At 39.5% G+C, this 27137-nt stretch overlaps 1 protein-coding gene across 1 annotated transcript in view; it reads left to right on the forward strand.

Moving 5' to 3' along the window:
- LOC117435597 (doublecortin domain-containing protein 2-like) overlaps positions 1-27137 on the forward strand; it is a 76533-nt gene that overhangs the window by 32285 nt on the left and 17111 nt on the right. The window contains exon 8 of the mRNA XM_034058912.3: positions 24174-24274. Coding sequence (XP_033914803.2) covers positions 24174-24274 — 101 coding nt within the window. The remainder of the gene's footprint in view (positions 1-24173; positions 24275-27137) is intronic.

Below are 27137 nucleotides of genomic sequence, written 5' to 3' on the forward strand. Positions count from 1 at the left end.
TTACATTTATTGACCTCAGTTTTTATTCACAAGGGAGAATTCCAGCTATTTACACACAGCAAAAACCTTAACCAAGTGTATCAAATCTCTCTCACACAATAAAGGGATTAAGGTGGTGCACATGTTCACCACAGAAAAATCTGGAAGTTAATCTTGAGCAAGTTTTGAAAGGCAACCCATCAAAATCACTTTTAAATTGGTGTGCTGCACTGTTGAGATAATGGCTTTAAAAGATTTGAGCTACATGACGGATGCAAGCTGTATGAAATTGTCGCTGATGGATTTTACACACTAAGAAATTCTTCCTCCTGGCTATCTGAACACGATAATAATGTTAAAATAGCCTATTAAAGGCCACTTCTAGTTTCTGTTTCAGTAACCAGTCCTTTGTCCGTGTCAAAGTGCACCATTCTTTTTCTTATCTTCAAAGAGAATGAGCTTTGACAAATGTAAAACCACAGCTCAGTTGCTAAGAAGAGCTAAAAAGACACACAGAAATATGGCATCTGAAATGAGTTTAAACATGTGCTTTAGTGCTTTATTGTTCAGTACTTTTAAAATGAGGGGACTGTTTCTCTGAAGTCTGCAATATAGCCAACCGGATACTTTGTTTTGACTAGCAAAACACACACATTTTGTTTAGCAAGAAACCTACAGTGGCTTTTGGGGCTTGGGTGTAGGTAACTCGATAATATTAGACAAGAAGGGTAAGGGCAAGTCATATATCAGAAAAATAACCTGGTGGTTGCCATCTTTGAAGCTGTCAGGGAATGCCCTACCTGTGCAGAAGCCCTGACAGGAATCATTTGTCACTGTCTGGGGCTGCCTTAAAAGAGAGACAGACTTATTCAATGCACACCAAAGGATCCCAGAGGAACCCATGCTAGCCGCCTGGTTCTGCTTTAACACAGAGTCCTGGCCTTGTGGGAATGGAACAAGTGTAGAACTCTAATTAGCCAATGGCTGCAAAGACTAATCACGCTCCAGAACTGCTGGGGGGCAGGTCCTGATTTGCTTTCCTGCTGTGTCACCACGATTTAGGAATTTAATAATACATGTTCTCCTTCAAACAGTGATTGTTTAGCTATGGGATTTCTTTTTATGGTCCAAACAAAAACCTCCTCATGCAGATGATGTTCGTGACATTTGAGTTTCTGCTTTTCTTATCAGCCAGGTCCATTTTTTTTTGTTCTCAACTGAACACAATTAATATCTGTCAAACGAAATAAATTACTCTGCTCCTAAAAAAAAATATGTGCCCCCCAACTGCTGTTTGAATGAGCCACAATTATGCATTATGCTATATAATTGAGATGTGAAGCACAATAGTTGCTTTATATGCAAGGATGAGCACGTTTATTTAATCTCACTGCTTTAGTGCTCTATATTGGTCTGTTTTGTGTTACCTAGAGAATTATAAAATTCCATAATAAAACTTATCAGTTCTTTTGTTGATTAACAGCTTCTTTTATAATTTAGTCAATGTAATAAACTGCAAGAAAACAGATGTTTCCCTTTTATACACACAAATAGCAGGAAATAAACTATGTATGGTTTCTTTCCATAATCAAGATGGAATAACAAAGCATTTATTGTCCTTGTTTGCTTTTTACATTAATCTTGCTATCATATGAAATTGCATTATTTTCTGTGACGTAAATAAAAACACTGCTGCATTATTTACACTTCACTTTACAGTTATTTAAAATAAATACATTCACGTGAGGATAAACAACAATTGTTTAAATCAATTTTGTTAGCCTCACTTAACACATATTATGTATCCATGAATATTAAGATCCTATAGTTTTGCTTATGTCTGATATATTTTAATAGGATATACTGTACCTCCAGCATGGTGCCACCAAGACTAGTCTAAGGCATGCACAATTCAAAACATGGGTGTTTGGATATTTTTTTATTTTCTGAAATTGTAGTTATCCTTATTTAATGTTATAATTACAATATCTTTCCATAATTAAAACTGCATGCATTTTCAGAATTCTTATAGCAAATTTACAGTAAAACAAAAACTACTGAAATGGTATTTTGATGACCATTACTATCCTATGAACTTCCAAGTGTGCAGTAGATAATAAGGTTTTATATGCAGTAAACGTCACACAACATCAATGTAGAAAGGAATCCCTGACAGAAAATGCATTAACCGAAATTGGTGAATTCTGTATTTTCACTTCGACAAACCTGAAAGTCAAATCAACTCTGTTCTGGCAGCTTGTGAATTGAAGTGTCTCAGCTTGTTACAATCTGTGGACTTGATCTAAACAAATGTATCGTATCATCGGGCACAGACACTCAGATGAAATATTTCTGTGACCGCAAATCTAGTGACATGAACTTGCTTACCTTATAAAAAAAAAAAACCATGCACACACATCCTTCCATCCCAGGCCAGCAAGCAATTGAGACAAATGGTTGTAAAATATCTGATAGTTTAGCTTTCGTGAATAACCATCCGTGTTTGGTTTGTATCCTCTTCCGACTTGGGTTTAAAAGCGGTACATGCATGCAAGCCCACAGGAACTCTAATGGACTTGTGTGTGTGCATCCCTTTGAAAGTCAAGCCCTTCATGGCTAAATGGTGATCTGTGTATTTTTGCACACAGCATTTGCAGATATGGTCTGTCTGAGAAAACTGGTAGGATATTCTGTTCTTATATATTTTGTACTTGTATATTTCAATCTGTTAAAGACTTGTAATCATACATAAAGACTGGCTTTTACCTTAACCAGAACCAACATTCCTGTATTGTGTACTGGCTGGAGGGTAGTGTTGTACAGGGTACATCTGCATAAATCTCCCAAATTAGTTTAGGGGATGTTGATCCCAAACAGCATAGAGAGGGTTTGCATAGTGTTGTAGGTTCCTGCAGCGGCACGTCTCTTTTAGTGAGACTAATGCTCGCTTTGTGTGGCAAACTTTTATTATTTTTAGCTTTGCTTTGTTTTCTTTATTAAATCTGATAATCCATTGCTGGTACCCAAGTGACAGCCTGTGTGTTAAATCAAATCTGCGTGCCTGTGTGGCATGTGAGCACCCAATGCTCTGTGTCTGCCTCATTGTTATTCAGAGACGATCCACACACGTAACAAATCCCTGTTACAATATGTAAAACTATTTAGTGTACCAAGAATCGATGGTGTTGTGACTGTAAATAAGAGCAGTCAAGATTACGTCCTTGAACCATGCTTGTAATAACTCACTGCAACCTTGTGAATATGAATTTTATTATTATCCGTTAATTGGTTTTATATTATGGCTGTGCAAAAACAGATGTATTCTGATATTGTGTGAACTCCCATTTGTCTTTTGAGTGATGTAGGGGTCCTGATTTAATGATCTAGATATGACATGTTCTATTGAGGTCACTTTGAGGTTTTAAGAAGTCGCCAGGATTCACTGAAACAGAAAATAACACAATTATTTTCCATTTGTTAGTCTTACTGTAGTCTTTAATTGACTTGTATATTTTGAAAAGAGAGAGTGCTACACTCACTACTTAGTACAGAACTACTGCATTGCCACCCAAACAAAGAAACCAGATTGAGCTACAATATACAGGGATACATATTTCAAGTATTTTCTGTGAATCATCAAAAATGGTAATCTTCCATCAGTTGGATTAAAAAAAATAGGAAGGATATTTTGGGGGGCTGTAAATATTATGTAAAACGAGTCAGTTTAATGTACAAAGATGAAATAAGAAATCAACACAAGCATATGCCTTGAATGCTTTTGAGTAAATTAATAAAGATGAAAATATTGTATGGATGTAAAGCTACTGTACCACATACTGTAAACCAATGTCACAAAGTTTTATTTGATTATTTTGATATTTGTGCATATTGTGATCAGCCTGTAACTGAGTGACCCTTTCATATCATAAAATGGAAATAATCTTAGCTGCCTCAATAATTAAAAATTACGATCACATTGGAAATGTACATCTTCACAAATGTTTAATGCAATATTTTTTTATTGTACTGTCATGTAAACATTGTGAGGCTATAACATTTCCATGTTTAAATTGTTTATACCTTTTAGCTAATTACATATGTGTTGTTTTTACTGTCTGCAGCATAACCTTGCTTGGTATTATGTGTAACTTGTTTCCTTAGGGGTGAATTCCTGCAAAATGCCTAGAAAAATGGAAGCTTTTTATTTTTATTTTCCCCAAACAGCAGGACATAGAAATAGAGCAATCACATAAAAATAAAATGACTACTCCTCATTAGCATATTGCAAGCATAGTCACATGATGACACCCCAATGAACTGGAAGCTGCTTACAGAACCCGCCATTAGATTTTATTTCCTGGAGATAATTCAATTAATGTCTCTTCATAAAGTTTGATAATGCTATTTTTACAATGTTAATGGGTTTCTGTAGCATACTGCATTTATTACTATTGTTTTGTATCTAGCTAATATATCAGGGAGAAAGTGACTTGGATTAGTGTGGCAAGTTGCCATTTGTAAGCACAACTTTCAATTTGATTTCCTTTAGAGAACCTTATCCTTGACAGTGATTGGAAAAGTTAAGTTCTGTGTTTGGTTTTCAGGCTTTAAAACAGTTTTAAATAACTTGTATGCCTAGCATAATATCTTTGACTTCTCTTATTTGTGCAAATAACTGGAATTTGTGCAAACAGAAGAGTTTATTTTATGGCCAAGCAAAACCATTCACTGCATTCGCATGTCAATGTTGTCAGTAAGCTTTAGTAGAATAAAGAATTTGGGCTCTGTTTGTGAATTGCTCGAATTTTATTGAAGGAACACAATGAAATCTGAGCATCTGTATAAAACATATACCGGTAGCTGAATTTCAATTCCACTACAAGTGCAGTTACTGTAAAGACCTTTGTCCACTTTGCCTTGCTGATGTAGATGGGGAAACAAAGGCTGGGACATCATTAACTCATTACCGTGTGGTTCTGGGCAGAGCTCCAGATGTCAAATATATTCTCACTGATCGAGAGGGATCCTGCCTACAGTACGTGTTGCTACGACTGTTTAAATAACGTACTGTATTTTTTTGATTGTAAACATTCCTGACAACTTTTTACACTTATAACTTTAAAGTCTGTTTCAAAGCTTTTTTCAAAATGTCCGCTCTAGTGCACTGGGGTTTGAGATCTGTGCTCTAAATCACTGCAGGAAGAGTGATAAAAAAAATAAAAAACCATAACAAGTGCTCTGGCTTTTCTGTTCCATACCATAATGTGGGTAACAATCCTTACACTACCAGGAACCCCACTACATACTCTGTAGGTATTACCATCACTTTGTAGCTCTCCCATATTCCACATGTTTTTATAGATTTTGTTAACCAAAACATTGTTTTTTTGTACTCTTTTTCATGTTGCAGTTTCCATTGAAAAAACACAGCTGACAAAGTTGCTTCTGGTAGTGTGAGTTCTTATGAAAAAGTAATACAGAAAATTGTGTTCTTTAGGCAGTGACTCTTCCAGACCATTTTTTTAGATATCTATTAATCCAGATTATTATTTATTATTATTATTATTAATGATGCCTTATACATTTGCCATTTATTTTCTTTTATAGTAGCATCTTGGAAATTGTGCCCTTTTTTTCAGAACACTTTGGGGAACATTATAAAGTACTTCAGAAACCATACAAACCTTTTGCTTTTTGTTCAACACAATATTTCCTTTTTATTGTTTTTAATGTAAAATAATTGTTATTATGTATTCTGCTTAGAGATACATGTATATAACACGTTTTATTCTCGAGGGACCTTACAGTACTTCCTGAAGGTTTTGTTGAAAAATATTGATGTTTGGGCAAATTACAAGACACTGGCTTGGTTTACATGCACTTGGAAATCGACTCTACTGTCATGACTGTGTGACGTTGTCACGCAAATACATTGGGAAACAGCAAAAGGAAGTCCTTTTGGCAGCGCGACTTTAAGTGCAGGGTCAATCGCTTTCTCACAATAAAAATACCTGTAAAAACCCATGTAAACCGGAGCAGGAATCATGCAGTCAAGATCCTGTTCTTCTGACTTAATATCACGTGATCTCCAGCAGAAAAGCCGTACAAAACATAGACCCCCCCCCCCCCCCAACACACACACACTGTACATTTATGGATTACTTCAACACTAGAACCGCCGTGGTTATACTCATACCTACATTTTAAATAAGATCAATATTAAAATGAAAGACAAACTAACGGATACAACTCAAAAGTTTTATTCAAGCACATCACATCAAACATCTGCACAGCCGAAACGCCGTATTTAAATGAACAATTAAACATAAAAGTATATGCACATACAAAACTGTAAAAACAAAAGTAGTTTTTAACCTGAAACGAAAGTAACATATGATTTCTCTTGCGTGTGTGTCACTCGCAGCACAGAATCCAGGTTGAGCTGCTGCAGCCTGCAGCTTTCTGATCGGAATGTTTCTGCTGAAGCGCTGTGGCTCGCTTCAAGATGAAATCTATCCTACCTTGTACAAAACGAAGGAATTGATGTCTGCCAGGTCCAGTAGAGAGCTTGTGTGTGTGTATATATATATATATACAGTGCCTTGCGAAAGTATTTGGCCCCCTTGAACTTTGCGACCTTTTGCCACATTTCAGGCTTCAAACATAAAGATATGAAACTGTAATTTTTTGTGAAGAATCAACAACAAGTGGGACACAATCATGAAGTGGAACGAAATTTATTGGATATTTCAAACTTTTTTAACAAATAAAAAACTGAAAAATTGGGCGTGCAAAATTATTCAGCCCCCTTAAGTTAATACTTTGTAGCGCCACCTTTTGCTGCGATTACAGCTGTAAGTCGCTTAGGGTATGTCTCTATCAGTTTTGCACATCGAGAGACTGAAATTTTTGCCCATTCCTCCTTGCAAAACAGCTCGAGCTCAGTGAGGTTGGATGGAGAGCATTTGTGAACAGCAGTTTTCAGTTCTTTCCACAGATTCTCGATTGGATTCAGGTCTGGACTTTGACTTGGCCATTCTAACACCTGGATATGTTTATTTGTGAACCATTCCATTGTAGATTTTGCTTTATGTTTTGGATCATTGTCTTGTTGGAAGACAAATCTCCGTCCCAGTCTCAGGTCTTTTGCAGACTCCATCAGGTTTTCTTCCAGAATGGTCCTGTATTTGGCTCCATCCATCTTCCCATCAATTTTAACCATCTTCCCTGTCCCTGCTGAAGAAAAGCAGGCCCAAACCATGATGCTGCCACCACCATGTTTGACAGTGGGGATGGTGTGTTTAGGGTGATGAGCTGTGTTGCTTTTACGCCAAACATAACATTTTGCATTGTTGCCAAAAAGTTCGATTTTGGTTTCATCTGACCAGAGCACCTTCTTCCACATGTTTGGTGTGTCTCCCAGGTGGCTTGTGGCAAACTGTAAACGACACTTTTTATGGATATCTTTAAGAAATGGCTTTCTTCTTGCCACTCTTCCATAAAGGCCAGATTTGTGCAGTATATGACTGATTGTTGTCCTATGGACAGAGTCTCCCACCTCAGCTGTAGATCTCTGCAGTTCATCCAGAGTGATCATGGGCCTCTTGGCTGCATCTCTGATCAGTCTTCTCCTTGTATGAGCTGAAAGTTTAGAGGGACGGCCAGGTCTTGGTAGATTTGCAGTGGTCTGATACTCCTTCCATTTCAATATTATCGCTTGCACAGTGCTCCTTGGGATGTTTAAAGCTTGGGAAATCTTTTTGTATCCAAATCCGGCTTTAAACTTCTCCACAACAGTATCTCGGACCTGCCTGGTGTGTTCCTTGTTCTTCATGATGCTCTCTGCGCTTTAAACGGACCTCTGAGACTATCACAGTGCAGGTGCATTTATATGGAGACTTGATTACACACAGGTGGATTCTATTTATCATCATTAGTCATTTAGGTCAACATTGGATCATTCAGAGATCCTCACTGAACTTCTGGAGAGAGTTTGCTGCACTGAAAGTAAAGGGGCTGAATAATTTTGCACGCCCAATTTTTCAGTTTTTTATTTGTTAAAAAAGTTTGAAATATCCAATTAATTTCGTTCCACTTCATGATTGTGTCCCACTTGTTGTTGATTCTTCACAAAAAATTACAGTTTCATATCTTTATGTTTGAAGCCTGAAATGTGGCAAAAGGTCGCAAAGTTCAAGGGGGCCGAATACTTTCGCAAGGCACTGTATATATATATATATATATATATATATATATTGTAACACAGCAGGGAGGGGGGGTTAAAATCCTCCCTGCAGAAAACATGTGCGTAGACACATTTTGTTTAATTATTTTCATTAATTGTTTTATTGGTTTGTTTAATTATCACCTGCACCGGGCACTTATTGAAAAGCAGAGCCTGGTGTAGGATATAAAAGGGATGCAGTGAGTCTGCTCGAGGCTGCTGTGTGTAGAGCCCGCTTGGGAGTGTGCAGGCGTACAGAGAGTAAGGTACTGTGAAACCGTGAAGGTTTGTGTGTGAAAACTGTTTATTTTGTTTTGGTTTGTTTTACAGGGAAACAGCTTAGCTGTCCTGTTTATAGTTAGGTTCCTGGTTTGTGTATTAGTTATTGCTCAAAAAAGAGCTAGGTGTTTATTTTGTGTTTTGTTTGTTTATTAAAAATAGCGCGACAGCGCGTTAAAATCCATAATCTGTGTCCTGGGTCTATTTTTAAAGGGGCAACGAACCCGAGTGGGTGCGGTTCTTTTACAATATGTTATATATATATATATATATATATATATATATATATATATATATATATATATATATATATATATATATTATTATTATTATTATTATTATTATTTATTTCTTAGCAGACGCCCTTATCCAGGGCGACTTACAATCGCAAGCAAATACAAATACATTCAAGTGTTACAATATAAGTCATACAATAAGAACAAGAAATACAATAATTCAATAATAAGTGTGACAAATCACAATTCAATAATACAGCAGATAATAGTGAAAGTTACATCAGGATATGATTAAATAGTGATAGTTACATCAGGATATGATTAAGTACAAAATACTACAGATTAAACACTTGGCAGATTACAATATTCTGAGGTACAGGATTAAATGCAGTAAAATAGGGGGCAGATAAGAGCAAAATAAAGCATATTTAAATGAAGGGTGATAGTGTCCCAGGATACAACAGAGGAGTTCTACAGGTGCTGTTTGAAGAGGTGAGTCTTAAGGAGGCGCCGGAATGTGGTCAGGGACTGGGCAGTCCTGACATCTGTAGGAAGGTCGTTCCACCACTGCGGAGCAAGGGTGGAGAAGGAGCGGGCTCGGCAGGCAGGGGAGCGTAGCGGAGGTAGAGCCAGTCTTCTAGTGCAGGCGGAGCGGAGAGGTCGAGTGGGGGTGTAGGGAGAGATGAGGGTCTGGAGGTAGCTGGGTGCAGTCTGATCAAGGCACCTGTAGGCTAGTACAAGAGTCTTGAACTGGATGCGAGCGGTGATCGGGAGCCAGTGGAGCGAGCGGAGTAGTGGAGTAGCGTGGGCGAAGCGAGGTAGAGAGAACACCAGGCGAGCAGCAGAGTTCTGGATGAGCTGGAGCGGACGGGTGGCGGACGCAGGGAGGCCAGCCAGGAGGGAGTTGCAGTAGTCTAGGCGGGAGAGTACCAGGGCCTGGACCAGGAGCTGGGTAGCATAGTTGGTGAGGAAGGGTCGGATTCTTCGGATGTTGCTCAGGAAGAATCTGCAAGTGCGTGCCAGAGTGGAGATGTGCTGGGAATAAGAGAGGCAGGGGTCCAGGGTGACTCCAAGGTTCTTAGCTGAGGAAGAGGGAGAGAGTGTGGTAGATTCCAGAGGAACAGAGATAGAGAGATCAGAGGAGGGGGAGGAGGAGGGAAAGAAAAGGAGGTCAGATTTAGAGAGGTTGAGTTTGAGGTGATGCGAGTGCATCCAGGAGGAAATAGCAGACAGACAGGTAGAGATACGGGAGGAGATGGTGGAGTCAGAGGTGGGGAAGGAGAGGAAAATCTGAGCATCATCAGCATAGAAATGGTATGAGAAACCATAGGATGCGATGAGGGGGCCCAGGGAGCGGGTGTAGAGAGAGAACAGGAGAGGACCCAAGACTGACCCTTGGGGGACTCCAGTTAAGAGAGGGTGAGGTGTGGAGGTTGCTCCACGCCAGGTTACCTGGTAAGTGCGGTTGGAGAGGTAGGAGGAGAACCAGGCCAGAGCAGTGCCAGAGATCCCCAGGTCAGCAAGAGATGATAGTAGAATAGAGTGATCAACAGTGTCAAAGGCAGCAGAGAGGTCGAGGAGAATTAGGACAGAGGAGAGAGAGGCAGCTCGGGCACACTTAAGTGAGTTGGTGACAGACAGAAGGGCGGTTTCAGTGGAGTGAGCGGAGTTATATATATATAATTTGAATGTTGTTGGTTATATTCCAAATAAAAACATGTATTATAAAATGTGGTTCTAGATGTTCCACAAATACACACACACACAAATATAAATTCTAAGTAGTAAAACTTGTAGAAATTATATTTTATATAATTTTTGTGTGTGTATGTGTGTTGGAAACCAGACAAACAAGTAGCTAATGTGCGGCGTAATTCAGAATGTGTGTGACAAGATGTGAATTCATTTCTCTTGTTAAATGTTTTTATCTTCATGGCAAAGCATGAAGCTCTCCTCACGATATTCAGAGTGATTCTTTTCCTACATAGTAAGCAGATGCGGACATTTAAATATCCCCTCCCCCTAAATGACTATGAATTGAGTAATCTGCATTGGTATGGATGATTTTTTTCCCTAAATCAGAACTGCATAGCAACACATTTCCTGAAAAGTACTGCAAACAGGTCATGAGGAAAACTGTCATGACTTGTGCATGTGACATAATACACGCTTATTCTCAGGGTCTTTATAAGCAATAAAGACCCTGAGAATAAATATTTATAAATATAATAATAGTTATTCATTCCATTATTAACAGTAATAAGGAAAAAAAACTTAACATGAGACAGAATAATTGCTCAAATATAACTGGATAACTGGAACTGGATTGGATTTACCATTCTTACAAGTTTCGCTAAAGCAGGCTATGATGTCCTTTCTCTCCGCGCTGCTAAAACATTCTCCACGCTTCAGACACTAATAGCCCTGTACAGGATTTGTTTATTTTAGAACAGGGTTTCCCCTTCCCCCCGTGTTATTTTGTATTTATTTGTTTATTTGTTTATGTATGTATAAATATGACGGCAAACGCCGCGGGTTTGGTTATTGTTTTGTTATTTATGTATTTAGGACGGCGTAGCCGATTTGTTTGTTTGTTTTGTTTAGTAGCGTGGATGGGTAGCCCCATCCACAGCAGTTTAATTTAATAAACTCATGCAGATTGTGGCCGAGGGGTAGTAGGATAATTACAAACTAGTTAAAGTGTGGAGCTAAATCAGCAGACCTGTGTTCCAGTGAGCGTCAGGTATAGAAAGGTTCCATTTATTCAGGGCTGCTGCAAAACCAAAGCCAACTGGGCTAAAGAAGCTGAAATTTGCTGACATTAGCCAATTTCAACCAGAACCAGGGTTGTATACCGAAGAGTGAGTAAGCAAGTCGAAACCACCGACAGCCGGGCGAGTAGCCGATGTTCGCTTATTATTGAGTCCCACCAAAGTTTTTGTACACTGTGTTGTATGTACTCCATGTGCTGGTAGGGTCATGTTAGCAATTCAGTGTTGCCTGTGGGTCGTATCAACCACAACCTACGTCTCGATCTCCTGTCTGTCACTCAGCAGCGAATGCACGCACCCACGAAAGCTACCCTGTCACAAGCATTAATACCCTGTATCTTTCTAAACAAGGAATTTAGGGGTGCTCCCTAACAAAAGCTGAATCTCAACACAAATATTGCATGAATATAGTAATTGTTACAGCTGTGTATAGTGGTATTTAAAACAGAATTAATGAATCCGACATTTTACATATCCACCCTTACTGGGCCACCGTCGCCGCTCCGCCTCTGCGTGCCCTTAAGGCGACTTGCATCAGGAGAATCTGCATCCTTTTTACATCAGCCTTTTCCATAGCTGCGTTTGTTGTTCTTGCCTTTTCTTTCAGGTAAAAACAATTATAATTCTACCAGTGTTGTAGTATTCGCTTTGCTGGCGAAGACTGATATCGGGGCTAGAGGTGGGGGAACCCTTTTCTCTGCTCAGAAACAGTGTGGAGTAGTGGTTAGGGCTTTGGACTCTTGACCGGAGGGTTATGGGTTCAATCCCAAGTGGAGGACACTGCTGCTGTACCCTTGAGCAAGGTACTTTACCTAGATTGCTACAGTAAAAACCAAACTGTATAAATGGGTAATTGTATGTAAAAATAATGTGGTATCTTGTAACAATTGTAAGAAATAAGTAATAATAAATAATAATAATAATAATAATAATAATAATAATAATAATTTGAGTAAGCCTGGGTTCAAGCCTGGTGGTTCTCTGTGGCTCAGGCATAGCAGACCCCAGATTGATCTGTCCTGTCCTGTGCACTGAGCAGGACTCGCTTCACTCAATGCAGCACTACATTGACAGGTCTTGTGCTGTTCATGCTGAGCCTGTGACCCGATATGATAGCAATGTCCAAATGGATGTCCGCACTGCTTATGACTTGGCTGGGCTGCCACCAGAGAAACTGACTGGTCACTTGACCAGATGCCTTGCAACATTGTGGACCATGTTCCAAGGGGCTTCAGTAGGAGACAATGCTGCTGTATGGTCAACACCTCACACCTTTACCAGGTTCTAGCATCTCAATGACCCCTATTTTGGATAACCACGGTTAAGATAAATAACCTTATGTTTTTTTACTTCTCTTTTTTGTCATGTACTGTAGCTATTCTGCCTTCAAATGACCTGCCATTGGCCATTATTAAAATGTTCAGACTCTGACTGCTCAGTAAACAGCCATATGAACCAGTAAGCAATGTCATTTACTTGTCTTCTGCTGAATAATTGGATATCACTCTCAGTTTTTCAGATTTTTTCGTGAAAACACAGATTTAAGCTCTACCAGAGATCAGCAGTTTAGACATACGGGTCTTGTTTTGTTTTTTTTTGGTCAAGACTTGATGATGTAATACTTGAACGTCCCCTGGGTCTAAACACTGCACAGAGATGATTGTTGGAGCCAAGTCCCTGGAACATTGTTGTTCTAAATTAAGATGTTGTCCTGGCAAATTATTACATAAATACTCATTTTTTATAATGCTTTTATTTACAAAAGTATTACATCACAAAAAACTGAATAATTATACTATAACAAATCACTTAAATAATAAAGTTTTAATGCAGACACACATGCATAAAACAGAGTCTGGTATGAGTTATAAGTTATAATACCGTCCATCAATGATGTAAGAATTTCAAAACTGTGTTACTTTAGTATTTGAAGTATGAACATGAAGTATGAAGTACTTTAAAATCTTACAGGCATGCTACACTGAATATAAAAAAGAAATCCATTGCTACCCCCAGACAGTACGATCCATTTAGAGGGTACCAGCATTGCAGGAACAGCGCCTCAGGACAACAATAAACTCTCCAATTGTAAATGTACTAGTCCTGCTTCAATGTCATTTTTTTTTACAATTTGTTTGGCAGGACATTACCTTTGATAATTCTTTATTGTTACAGTGTAGTGTGCTGATGATCATTTTTCAGTGCTTGTACTTTAATGTGCTGATGACATGTCACAGAAAAAAAAGAGTAAAATGCCTACAGTTAATCCTTATACCAGTAAAATGATAGCTAGTTTGTAAGCAAAGGAGAAGATTACTTTAAAGCATTTTTTTGTACTCATGAAAATAGATATATCCTTTGGGAATTAATCTCTGCATAATGTCCCCAAATTTACAAATAAATCTACATTTCAATTGGTATACCTACAGGAAGCAGTGTAAATTCATGAATTTACAGGTCAAACTTTATTTCACGGTTAATGAGAAAGCCAGAAAGAGACTAAAATTATCCTAAGTCAATGTACGCCGTACATGCAGCTGTATTTAAAAAACAGGAATTTAGTTTCTCTTTGAAAATGGCTTTTTGGATTAATAAAAAGAAAAAAAGGATGTTAATAAGAGATAACTATTCATGAATGTCACTTATCTTCATTTCTAAACATTTTGATGCTTCCCTCATCCATAGTTTACTGCATGAAACATAGAGGAGTGATAACACACACAATTCAGCTTCTCTGTGTGAATACTAGCCAATTGAAGACAGGCTACTTTCTTTTTACCATAACCCTGAAGCATAAACAGTCATGACTGGGTTGAAGTGTTAATAGTGGCGCCCTTTTCATCTTTATGAGAGAAAACTGCATTGTACAATTTGTTATTCTTTTATTACCTTTATTTGAGCTTGCTTTGAGAAGGACTTATTGTTAGGTCATTGGTCTGTGGTTCCTGATTCCACATAATGTAAATCATATTTGATTATATGCTATAGTATGAGATGCAGGTGGAACCACCAGTGCTAGCAAAAGTACCTCAGAACATATGACCCTAATCTACACAGTATCTTTTAGGTCTTTCTTCCTTTGCTTAAGTAGCCCTTTGCAAAGGCCTGATTTACAAGGAACGCATTAATAGTAGCTTTGAACTATTTACCTAAAAGGTTTGACAATGGGAGTAAAAACATAGCACCTGCTTCAACAGATACTTAAAGAGAGTAGCAGACAGTCTCTGGTAATGGCCTAAAGTGTTTCTGGGCTGAGCTCCAACCTTCCAATGAGAATAATATTTTTTATGCAATTCATCTACTACTAAAGTAAGTGTCTATTGAATGGACATTTTTTGATTTTTCTTTGTACATTTTTAAATAGTTATGGCATGTCATGATGGCAAAATTGCCAGGGTTTGTAGAACAGTTATTCTTATGGTTGGCAGAATCCTGAGACATAATATTATGTTGTCTCAACAGCTTGCTATGACTGTCTCAAACAGAAAGCTTCATGAATTGAAGACCATTCTTTTAAAGGTTAGGAAGAATCATTTAAATAAACATTTTGTGTTAAAAATATACTTAAGTTTACATTAATAGCAGTGTGAACTGCAGTAAAAAAAGAAATGTGATGCACAGCGGCCATTGTCACAAAATGTACTATCCGAATCCAGTCTAAATGTACACCACAGTAACGAAACACACATTCATTTCAGTAATCAAGGTTCTTTCCTAGGGCAGCAGGCCAAGTGCTCTAAAAATAAACTATGGTGACATGAGGAATGCACAGGTTACAGTGGGCATACTAGCTGTGCTTGACCTGTGACCTGAGCACATCATAATTCGGGTTAGACAACGGTGTTCCGTTCTGCTACTTATTTTGCTGTTTTGGAGCATTCGTCCCAATGGGATTTCCCAAGGTAGCACTAATCAATTATATTAATTAATCAACTCAGGGTTTGGAATCACAGTCTAAATAGATTAGTTAAAAAAATAAAAAACAAATCAGTGGATTGTGCTCTCTGTCAAGGTACCTTAACATAATTAGTTGAGATGTAACGCCAGATGTTGATTTCAGTGGAGACTACTAATATAAATATCATGTTGCCAAATGTGTATTGTGGTTGAGCTATTTTGGAATTGGTATTCAAGAGCATTAGCTAATGTTTCTATAAATAAGCGCAGAGGATCATTAGTTTTAAATGGAGTAAACAAGGTGATACCATTGCAAATGTTAATAAACTGGGCGGTGTCAGCCAAATCATTTATTAAATGTCAAGATGGTTATATCTGAATTTACTTCAAATAAAAACGAATTATCTTGATTTGACATCATTATTCTAAAGAAATTGACCTTGAAGTTTATTGTTACCCTTTGAATTGTGGCTAATGGTACAGTATTTGTGGAGGACATTCAAATGGAATTCGTTTTTTCAAAGACAACATAACAAAATTATAACATGATTAGTACAGATTTCAACACACGTGCAAATGGGTAAAGCAAGTAGAACCGAAAGTGGCACAGAAGCATTAATAGCAACTGCTATTGGTAACATCAGATAAAGAAACCTTATCGTATATATACGTTATATGTACGGTATATAGAGAATAATAATATATTTCAGGAAGTGTATTGTGAATTACAGTATTGAACCCTTCCTGTCATTTTGTATCTATATTATGAAGCAATAACATTTATAGATATCGGTTGGTTTCACAAACCCCTAATTTTGCACCTCTTAATGTTACCTTAGGTAAGGTAGTCCACGAGTATTGCTAATAAGTCCATACGTATATGGTAGTCCTAGAATGTTTTTTTTTTTTTTTTATCTTGTGCCCGGGTCTGGCAGGTTTATATTATTCTAACAGAGTTTATTATATTATATTTTTACAGAGATCTCACAGGTGTGATTCTATAGTCACTGGTCCTCAACGTAATGAAACATGGAAGGTGACATTTTTTGCATGTGTTTGAGAAGGGTTCCATCATCAAGAAAATAATATTTTTAAATATGTATGCGTTATAAATGGAACATACAACACCTCTTGAAGGATCCCACCTTTCAATTTGGTTAGGATGTTTTATTTCAGAGCCGCTAAGATAAATGGACTGGCATAAACCAGCAGTGTGGAGTAGTGGTTAGGGCTCTCGACTCTTGACCAGAGGGTCGTGGGTTCAATCCCAGGTGGGGGACACTGCTGCTGTACCCTTGAGCAAGGTACTTTACCTAGATTGCTCCAGTAAAAACCCAACTGCATAAATGGGTAATTGTATGTAAAAATAATGTGTAAAAAATAATGTAATTGTATGTAAAAATAATGTTATATCTTGTAACAATTGTAAGTTGCCCTGGATAAGGGCGTCTGCTAAGAAAAAATAAATAAAAATAATGTTTTTATCATGGTTAGTCCATGAACCATTAACATGACCAATGCTTAATCATTCATTGTTTGTGATGCCATGTAGTGAAACTCCATTGTCCGACAGTCATCATTATACTATTAATCATGAAATAACCATGGTCAGCAGTGGAGCAATGGCTTACAGGATGCCTAAGTAATCTCCCTATAGTCAGACTACAGATCTTGAAAAGTTGTTTTGGTGTTTTAATACAATTACCAATAAAGAGCAGTTCAAATATGATATACTCATTATTTTAATATATTTTTTACATTTTGCTATGTAAGGTTAAGTCAATAAACTGATACCAGAAGGGGCTCCCAAGTGACGCATCCAGTAAAGGCGATTGTCAGTTCGAATCCAGGCTATGCCACTGTGGACCAGTTTGTGGTTCGGGTGCATGTCAGAAAAATGTAATTTTGAGGTCAGACTCCGGTCTGTAACCCTTTCCCAAATAACCTATTAGAACGTAAATGTACCAGTATTTCCTGCACTAAAGCAGGAGGCGATTAGGGAGGAGTCAGTTTGTATTGCCGCTTGCTTGATATGTTGCAAGATCCTTTTATTACATCTGCTTGGTGATATTAAAAATGTTTGTGGACGAGATGAAACAAAAGATAGTGCAGGGTTTATATCATATAGTGGATAATAGTTCAACAGGTAAATGAGAAGTGTGGAATTATTTATGTTATGTTTTTGTGTACAACACAGCTACACAACTGGTACATCGCTGTGAAAGCACAGGTGCAGCTCCCTTTCAACTGGTGGCACGAAAGGAATAGACACATATTTTATAGTAAAGTAAGTAGAGATAGTTAATGTGTTAGAATGTTAAAATATATCCAGACCACTAGAGAAAGCTACCACGCTGTATAGGCTATTGTATAAACTCAATCTGTGGAGAATGGTAGAGATATCTGTGTGCAAATGTGAGAGCATGACGCAACACAGACAGTAGGTAAAGGACAAACACTTGCAGGTTCGGGTCGGGTTGCAGGTCTTATTAAAGCGGGTCGGGTCGCGGTAAGAAGACAGTGCTGCAGCGGGTTGCGGGTTCGGGTCAGGTCCTGTAATAGGGGTTCCGGGTCGGAAGCGGGTCTTAAAAATTGGACCCGCGCAGGACTCTGCCAGGTGTTACTGAACTGACTCATACAATTCCAAATGAATATCATAAATATTGTAAGTAACAGAAATACTGTCTGTGTCACACTCTGCTGCTCTCTGTCACAAACAGTCACTCCACGGAGCACACTTCCTCTTTTGCTTCTCACATCAGGTAGGTATACTAACCTCTCCAGTTGCTGTGATTGAGTCTATGTGAAAGAGCTCTGTGACAGAGAGCGAATGAATCCGAATCAACAATCTCCCTCTCGACCTGTGAGAGCACTGTACAACAGGAACTGTCTGCCTTATACTGGATGGTTTGGCAGTTCATTCCAGGGGCAGTCGGAAGCCGGCTATTCAGGAAGGGGGCGGCTGAGGGTACACGTTTCAGTCATGAATTGGAGGAGTCGTGATTGAACTAGCTATTGGAGGGGGCGGGGCTGAGAGTATTTCAGGGGGGCGTGACGCCGTAATCGGTTCCTTTGTTGTGGTTAATGTGAGGAAACAAGGTTGGAGAAACAGTGAGTGAAGTGTTTTTGTTTGTTGCAAATAACTGTTATACGTATCTGGGAGCTGCCGCTTCAAGCCAGTCATAAGCCCGGACTTCACTGCACCTCTACACAAGCAAGCACCGCTGAATCAAGCACCGCACCTGCACCTAGAGCACACACTGTCCGGAGACGTGTCTGTATCTGTGTTGTGTGTCTGTGTTTTGTGTTATTATTTCGGGACTGCAACCCCTTGGTTTATACGCTAGCAATGCCTATAGTTGGGTAGAGCCAGCATTCATTATTTACACGTTCAAGGAGACTGGAAAAAAAAATAAAAAGAACTTGAACCGTGAACTTTGTGTTTGTCGTTGTCTGGAGCACCTGCATCACCCTTTCACCTATGCACTGCAACCCACACGTTCACAAGCTCTCACTCTTTTTCTGGAGTTCCCCTGCAATATTTATATTGCTGGAAGTCAGCTTGCCATTTCCCCGGAATCAGAAACTCTGCATCTGTGAACTGAGCTATAAACACTGCGCAATGGTGCTTCGTTAAATATTTCTCTCTCTTTTCAACAGCCTGCATTGCTTTGCGATTCTAGTCTGCTTTCTAACTCCGTAACATCTGCTATTGTGTGTGTTTTTTCTCCTGCTGAAAAAAGTTAATGCGTGATTTCCTCTACAGGGACCCGGCTCTGCCACGCCCCACTGTTGAGTCGACTTTGCCAGATTGTCTCGGCTCGCCCGCTCGGTGCGCTTGGCGTGGTGACTGTTCTACTCCACAGCTTGCTGTTGTGTGTGTGTTTCTTTATAGCTCTTGCAGTTAAAAAAAGTCACAAACAGTACATTCTCTCTACTCTACTGCAGCTGTTCAGCCTGGTGCAGCACCGTGCTGTACTAATCTCCTGTGCCTAACCACAGCCACTCGAGCCAGTGTATCCACCTCGGCATATGCCACGCGCTACCCCAGGTTTTGTGACTGCATGCGGTTAAGCACCTGCCCAGTACCCTCGGTATGTATGCCCTCGGTGTTCGTTGCCTCAGTGCTTTGGCGTCGTCAGTGCTTAGACGCTCCGTGCCTCAGTGCCCTCAACGCTTTCTGCGCCCCAGCACATCGATAACCACCGGCACTCGGTTCCCTGATACTTCGGTGCTCCAGTGCTATATTCCCAGGTTCCTCTGTGCTTCAGCGCCTTTCGGAGCCTCAGAGCCTTGGTGCACTTGGTGTCCTCACTCCCTCGCTGCTTTGGCTTTTTGGTGCCTTAGAGCCTACCTACACTACTGTTCTTGGTGCTTCTGCCTGAGTGCTTCAATGTTTGGGCAGCTTCGGTGCCCTTGCTGCTTTGGCGCCCATATACCCCAGTGCTCCACTGGTTAATGCCCTCCGGTGTTTTCAACACCCTTGGGCCATAGAGACATCAAGCATGGCTAAATTCCATGCTTGCATGTCCTGCAGAGTGAAGCTTCCTTCAGAGGACAAGCATTTCCTCTGCTTCCGGTGCCTAAGCATGCAACATGTCTCCTCTGCCCTTGGAGATGAGACATTCTGCGCTATTTGTGCAGCGTTCCAGCTGTGGGTTCTATTGATAAGTTTACAGGCGCAACATCTCCTGCTAGCACGGTTGAGCCGCTGGGAGCCCTTCCCTCCCCCCTCCTCAATCTGTCCCTGAGCCCTTCACAGAGCATTCCCTGCGCTCATGCTCAGGTGCCTCGGTCTCGCTCCCTCTCACGGAGTGCTAAGCGGGCCAAGCACTCGAGACAGGCACAGGGTATTACAGACCTGAAAAACCAAATGGCCCATCCTTTAGCATTTGGCCAGGCAGCAGGCTCAAGCCTTTGCTCCGGCCCCGGCTCAGCCGATAACAACAGCCCTGGAGCTGACCCCGCCTGCACTAGTGGTCACCCCAGATGTTCCAGAACCAGATGTCAGCAGGACCAAGATGCGATTTCGGGCGCGGCTTCATGGGAAAGTGGCTCCTTCCATCAGGAGGAGGAGGAGGGACAGGTCCAGGAGCTGACCTCTGAGCTGATGACCTCTGACGCTGGGTTATCCCCTATCCCTTTCCCAAACTCGATCCCAGCGCTTATGGAGTGGGCCTCCAAGTTCCTGCAGGTACCTTGGAAGGCAACGCCTGAACAGCGCTGATTGGTTTTTAACATTCAGACTCCTATCCCCCGCCCCCAGACCTTGCCAGTGTTCCCAGACTTCTTAGAAGAAGTACGTTTAAGAGCGTACTTAAACGGGCAGCCCCGCTTGCTTCCTTAGAAGGCGCGTGGGCACTAGGCTTGGCGGAATTTCCACCAATGGACTCGACCATCGCGGCCCTGGTGCGAGCCCCTCCAGTAGGGGGTCTACCTAAAGTCCGGGATGCCCTAATGTTCAATGCAGGGTACCGGATACCCACTTAAAGAAAGCATATATGGCGGAAGCGCAAGTCACATGCCTGGCCAATACAGCAGGCCTCTTGACGGTGTACTTAGATGGACGCATCCAACTTAGGCTTTCCATTCCCCTCCATTTTCTTCGGAGGAGGATCGGAGAGTAAACTCCCTCTGCCTGGTTTGGGCATTGAGATTTTATGTTAGCAGAACAAGAGCTCTGCGTCAGTCTTCCTTATGGTGTAAGGACCCTGGGTCAAGCCCTCTCGAAGCAGCGGCTATCTCACTGGATTGTGGACACAGTTTTGACTGCATATACTAATGCCGGCCTACCCCCACCTGGGCAGTTGGCCGCGCACTCTACCCGAGGAGTGGCTACGTCATGGGCCCTCTTTAGAGGAGCCTCATTGACTGATATATGTATGGTGGCTAGCTGGGCTACGCATACTTTCACCTGGTTCTATCAACTTAATGTGGTAGATCCCTCTATGCCTTCATTAGGCACAAGGGTCCTTGAGGTTGCACACTCGCACCACAAACTTTAGTTTTGCAGTAGTGAGACGGATTTGGTATACTTTTCCCAAAAAGTATTGGTTGGTGGTCATCTTCGAATTGAAAGGGAATGTTAGGTTACAGATGTATCCCTGGTTCCCTGAAAGAGAAGATGACCACCAAACTTTGCGAGGTCACATCGGTCGCTTCCGTGGGTTCAATACAAAAGAGGAAGTGAGCTCCATGGAGTGTTTGTTCCCTCAGGAGGCGGGACCAAGGACGCCACTCCCCAGAGGGGCCTACAGCAGCTCTGACATAAACTGCTCAGTAAATACCTGACCTGTGGCAGGCATATCCCAAAAGTATTGGTTGGTGGTCGTCTTCTCTTTCAGGGAACCAGGGTTGCATCCGTAACCTAAGGTTAATTAATAGCTACATTAAAGTGTCACTAAACAGGCTGAGGGTTTAAAACTCAACAATTACTTCCCCTTGCGTTTTGCTTTGTTGTAGGTATTCCTACAATATCTTAATCAACATAATTGTGATTGTTTTGTTATTTTTAACACATTTTGTCCCCGGTCATAAATCTGTTTTCGTTTCACATTGGTTATGCATCGGGTCTTCCCGTCAAAATATCTTCTGAATTCACAACATCGGCGTCTCCAATCCAACCTGTTCAATCAGAAACATTTCATTGCTTCCCAACTCCTCTCCCAAAGTTCTGCATACTGATTGGTTCATCTGTTCTACCTGAGCACTCGGGCACAGGTTTAGAAGGGTGGAGACAGGTTTATGAATGTGACATGACAGGCCCTGTATAAATCACAACATCCTCTTGATTACAGTTACAGTTAAGATGCAAGATATACAAGATATACAGGGGACGTACTATATGTATATTTATGTTTGTACCCTAAATGTGCATAAGACATTGTCACACAGAACACTTTATAACCTAGGTCCTAGGCAGTGAAATCTGCTGTCCTTCTAAGCGCTGTTGTGTTGCTTCGCATTTGGGGTTCTCACTAAAGGTTTTATTACTGGTTCTTATTCCAATATTTATTTATTGCCATTATATGGGGCTTGTCTGATTTATAAAATGAGGTAGCGGTGTGGAATCATACTTCAACAACTTTCAAAGAAAAGAACCAATGGGTACAGTCAAAGGTCAGAAAGAATATATTTGGGAATTCAATTTGCTCTGAAGTGAAGTTGTAAAACGATTAAATGCTTGGTGCTCCAAACCAAAGCAACCATTCTGGGTACAAAAAAGCAATTTTTAATACCTGGTACATTGTTCCTGTGTTTTTAATAAGAAAGAGATGGCAAATAAATTGAATTTCTGTTGAACAGATAATGACTTTCCAATGTAAATGGACATTCTGTGATGATACAGACTGCAATTTCTTTGAAAACTGTGCTAGAGAGAGAAAGGCACAGAGTACTCAGCCACCTTCAATGCTCACAGTAATCTATTGGATTTAATGAGCTAAAGATTTTAAAATTTTGTATTTAATTTGATTTAGCATTTTTATGAGGCTGCCTCGGTGGTAAATCACATTAGAAATGTTTATAGTCGTATTAACTTTCTTGCTTACACACAGTGCTTTAGACTACAGTTAATAAATGCAAGCAATTTCCATAAAATATTCAGAGAAGGCCATTATTGCAATGATTTTTCATCTTCACTGCTAAACTTCAATCAGTTTCACATTTGAAATGCATTAAATGCCTTGGTAAAATGTTATCATTTGGGCAGCAATAATTTTTTTATAGTTGATTTAGGGAGGAAAGAGAGCTTATATGAGACACATTAATTCCTCTCCTTAATTATTTAAAATATATTGATTTACTAGTTCTTTGAATTTATAACACATTAAGCATTTAAAACATTCATGTAATTTTCTTGTTTATCAGAGCATACAATAGGGTTTTGATGATACAACTGAAATACTGACACTCTTTTGAAAAGCCTTGATTTCTGTGGTTGGCAAGAAAAACATTTGTGTGATTCATAATATTGTTGTGGAGCAATCTTTCACTTGTCAGTAATTTGTGGATTTAGGATGACTTTTTACACTGGTGTTGACCTAGACCTGAAAGAAACAATTAGATTAATGGATTTTGTTGATTATTTTACAGGGATACAAAATGTTTTCCTAAAGCTATATTATAACACTTAAAACAATGTAATACAACACAAGCCATTGCCAGGCTTTTTTTTTATTTTATTTTTTTTATTAAGTCTGTGTTTGAAACATTTCTAAATCTGTGCTCATTCTTGCCAGTAGAATAAAGTGCATGTTTTATAAGTGTATTGAACTATTTGCATTGTTGCATCAAATCTCAATAAGAGACAAGAATAGATTATTTAAAAAGTAGAAAAAAACCAAAGGATATTAATCCAGTTATTTTGACAAATGGATTATCTGTTTTTATGTATTTTACTTTAACTTGTTTGGGACACTGCATCGTTTTTTTCATGGGCTGGTTAACAAGAAAAACATTTGTTTTGGGATAGATGTGTGGCTCAGAAGCCTGGGGGTGGTAGAATCCTCTGTTGTAGAACTGCTGCTAAGCCCTAGCTGGAAAGCATTTGCTATGGGTTTTAGAACAAGCAAAATTCTTAAAGCCAACTTGCATAACATGGGATTTCTTTTACTATAACTGTCTGTTCATCTTGAGATACACAGTATAATAGATTCACCCGAAGGTTTTGGTTTGATATATTTGTTCATTGTGGAAACAATATTGTAATTCTCCCTTTCCCCCACATACTGTCACTGTTGTACTGCTTTCTATATATTCCACCCCTCTCTGTATTTCTTCTTGCAGAAGAGGATGTGTTTAAGGCATACGAGGAGAATGCAGAGACAAGACGAGCTGTGGAGGTTCAAGAAGATGAAGGTCTGCAAGTGGTGCTTCCAGTTGACCAGGTCAGCATTCATTAAAGTGAGGCCTGGGTTGGGATCCCCACTTCTCAGGTCATGTGGACATCAGTCCACATAATAACAGCATGACACAGCTTGTCACAATTTCTGCAAAAGGCCTAGGACTGAAACCATTGTAGTAACTGAATTTTACAAAATGTTGGGCAAATGTATCAGTTATATGTAAGGGATAACACACGATAGGTCGTGGGTTGTGTTGCATTAACATCGGCTTCGTGCCTTCATACCAACAAAGCCATATGTTTATGCAACCCAACCCACAAGCTCTGGAGTGTGTTATCCCGCTTATAAAACAGACACAATAATACATAGAAAAACAATCTTTTTTTATATTAAAAAAAATGAACAATTTTACTGTATATTCTTCCGTTTTGGAGAAAAAATAGTCCATCAGACACGGTTAAACTGGAGGTTTTCAACATTTCCAACAATATATACAATAATAGAATACTATTTTATCCCAGCCGGGATCAAAATAATTAATTGTAGCCCTGTCCAGCTACTTACCTCAAATGCCTGAAGCTAGTTAAAACAAGAATACACGCAGCCGAGAACGTGCCAGACCCGGGGGAAAGGCGAAATTTAGTTGCAGGCTTTGCAATGCGCTAGGCCGTGAAGGGGGATAACTAGCCAAAACGGCCAAAATAACATTAAAACACGGCTAAAAACTTAGCGACTGTAAATATATATACTGCTTTTAACGAAAATGATTGAGAAAAACAAGCATCTGACCATTTACTTTTATAAAGGAGGTTGAGGGCAGGTTGTTAGCTAGTTTCTAGAGACCTGCTAAATGGCTAATACAAGTCCCTTTAGGTTAGAATGTCATGCGTTCACCCTACAGTTGAAATCATCTAGATAGAAGTCAGGGGCTGAGTGTCTGGTGGCTTAGTAAATCTCAGTCACTTAGTAAGATATTGCCATGGGGATCTGCTGTTTCTTCTCATACCTCCGGGTGGAGTGCAGCCAGGTCATGTAAGTACAGTAGTACAAGCCCCTGGAACTCAGCAAGCACAGCTTCTGAGCCTCATGCTCTGCTGAGAAGGAGATTAAAGTGAAAGAGAAAAAGTTGCAGGGAATTGTTGAATCACACTCATGTTTGTATGACTGCTTAATCTTGTGAACTTTCGACTGATCAAATACGAGGATTACTGCATTCAACAACCAGATGACCTGTCTGTGTTCTTAGTACCTTCAAAGCTTATCCCCATCCCCCAGTAGGAAAGGTTCATAGTAATTGCAGATTTAAGAGAGTGAATGACAACCTTGTCTCCTAGACTGTTATTAAAATTGTGGAAGCTAGGTAGTGACATGGATAATGAATGTTCTCAAGATTAACATTGCATCCCCAGAGGCAGACTGCCGTTCCACAGTTAGATTTGCCAAATTTAGCAAGCATGTCAGTAACATAAAAGTATATCACCTACATGTCCTACAGTACATCCACTGTGTGCACATTTAAAAATGTAGGTTTGACATACAGACTGACAGATGCCTCCATGTACCCCCAGATTCAGATACTCAGTAGTGCACTTGAGGGTATATGCGGGTACACTGAGTTTATCCACTTCTCATTAAGAGGATATGGTGTTTACCCACTTCTCATTTAATTAATAAAGTGTTTACTCACTCCTATTCTCTTGTAATAAGGAAATGCTGGCTATAGCATGGGTTAAAGCCATTGCATATTCCAATTTATTATATGAAGCATCGCTATGGGTAGAATCACTTCTTTAACGTTTAACCCAGAATTCTGCATGACCACCACAACTGACATGCACATAATCTACCGGCAGCAACAGATCAGTCACGGAAGTTCTGGCCTGTACAAATCTGTAACGAGCCATCCTGTATTTTTCTGACCATTAAAAGCATACAACATTTATTTTTTTTGTACAACATTACATTATTTACTTTTATTTTGTACAAAATGAAGCATCGGAAATCAAACATTCTTTTACTTTTTGAAAATAAACAATATCTTTCCTCAACAAGTTTGAGTTCTGAAGCCAAACATTTCCCAGCTAGAGAAAATTCTAAAAGCAGTTTTGGCAGTTGTGACTTGACTGGAGCCGTTGGAAACGACCCAGAACACCTTCACCTTTTGGCCTGATATTTGGAACCAAAAAAAGGAGAAAAACCCTTGGTTGGACTGCATGGATAGAAAGCTTGGTGAGTATGTAGACTATTAATATTGTGAATTCACAAGATAGAATTGAGTAAATGAAGTAAACATAACATTCTACAAATAATTATTATACTATATATTAATTATATATCTATACTTCTAAATAACGAGTATTCCATACACATTTATGCTTGTCTTCATCCTATTATAACATACTAACAAAAATCTCCCAATGCAGAAACAAAATGTGATTCTCTCTGCCTATATCATATTATAAGAGAATAGTATTTATGCATAACAATTTTTAAATGGTGCATCTATCGACCTGCAGTGTGCCTAGTATTTTTTGTTTGACTGATGTAACATTAGCAAAAGCTCTTTTTATGTTTCACTGCAGTGCACAGTAAGTGCAGTGCACTCTGCTGAAGTGTCAATATTAGCTATTCAGCTTTTGAAAAGTTAGTTACATGTGCATTACATGTATCTTGCATTGCTGATGCACTGAACCATCCAGCTTCTTCAGAAACTCCACAGAAGAAGTCAAGAATATAAACGTTTTCATTTAATTAAAAAAATGTTAATGATGCTAAATTATTACTTTCACTAATAAGCTACACGGTTGTGATAGTATTGCTGTATTGGGATTTTTTATTTAAAACTTTTCTAAAGTGACCCTCTTTGTCTTACAGACTGTCTGGACTGCAGTGCTGCCAAGACAAC

Source organism: Acipenser ruthenus, chromosome 3 (assembly GCF_902713425.1).
Source record: "Acipenser ruthenus chromosome 3, fAciRut3.2 maternal haplotype, whole genome shotgun sequence".
NCBI classification, from domain to species: domain Eukaryota; kingdom Metazoa; phylum Chordata; class Actinopteri; order Acipenseriformes; family Acipenseridae; genus Acipenser; species Acipenser ruthenus.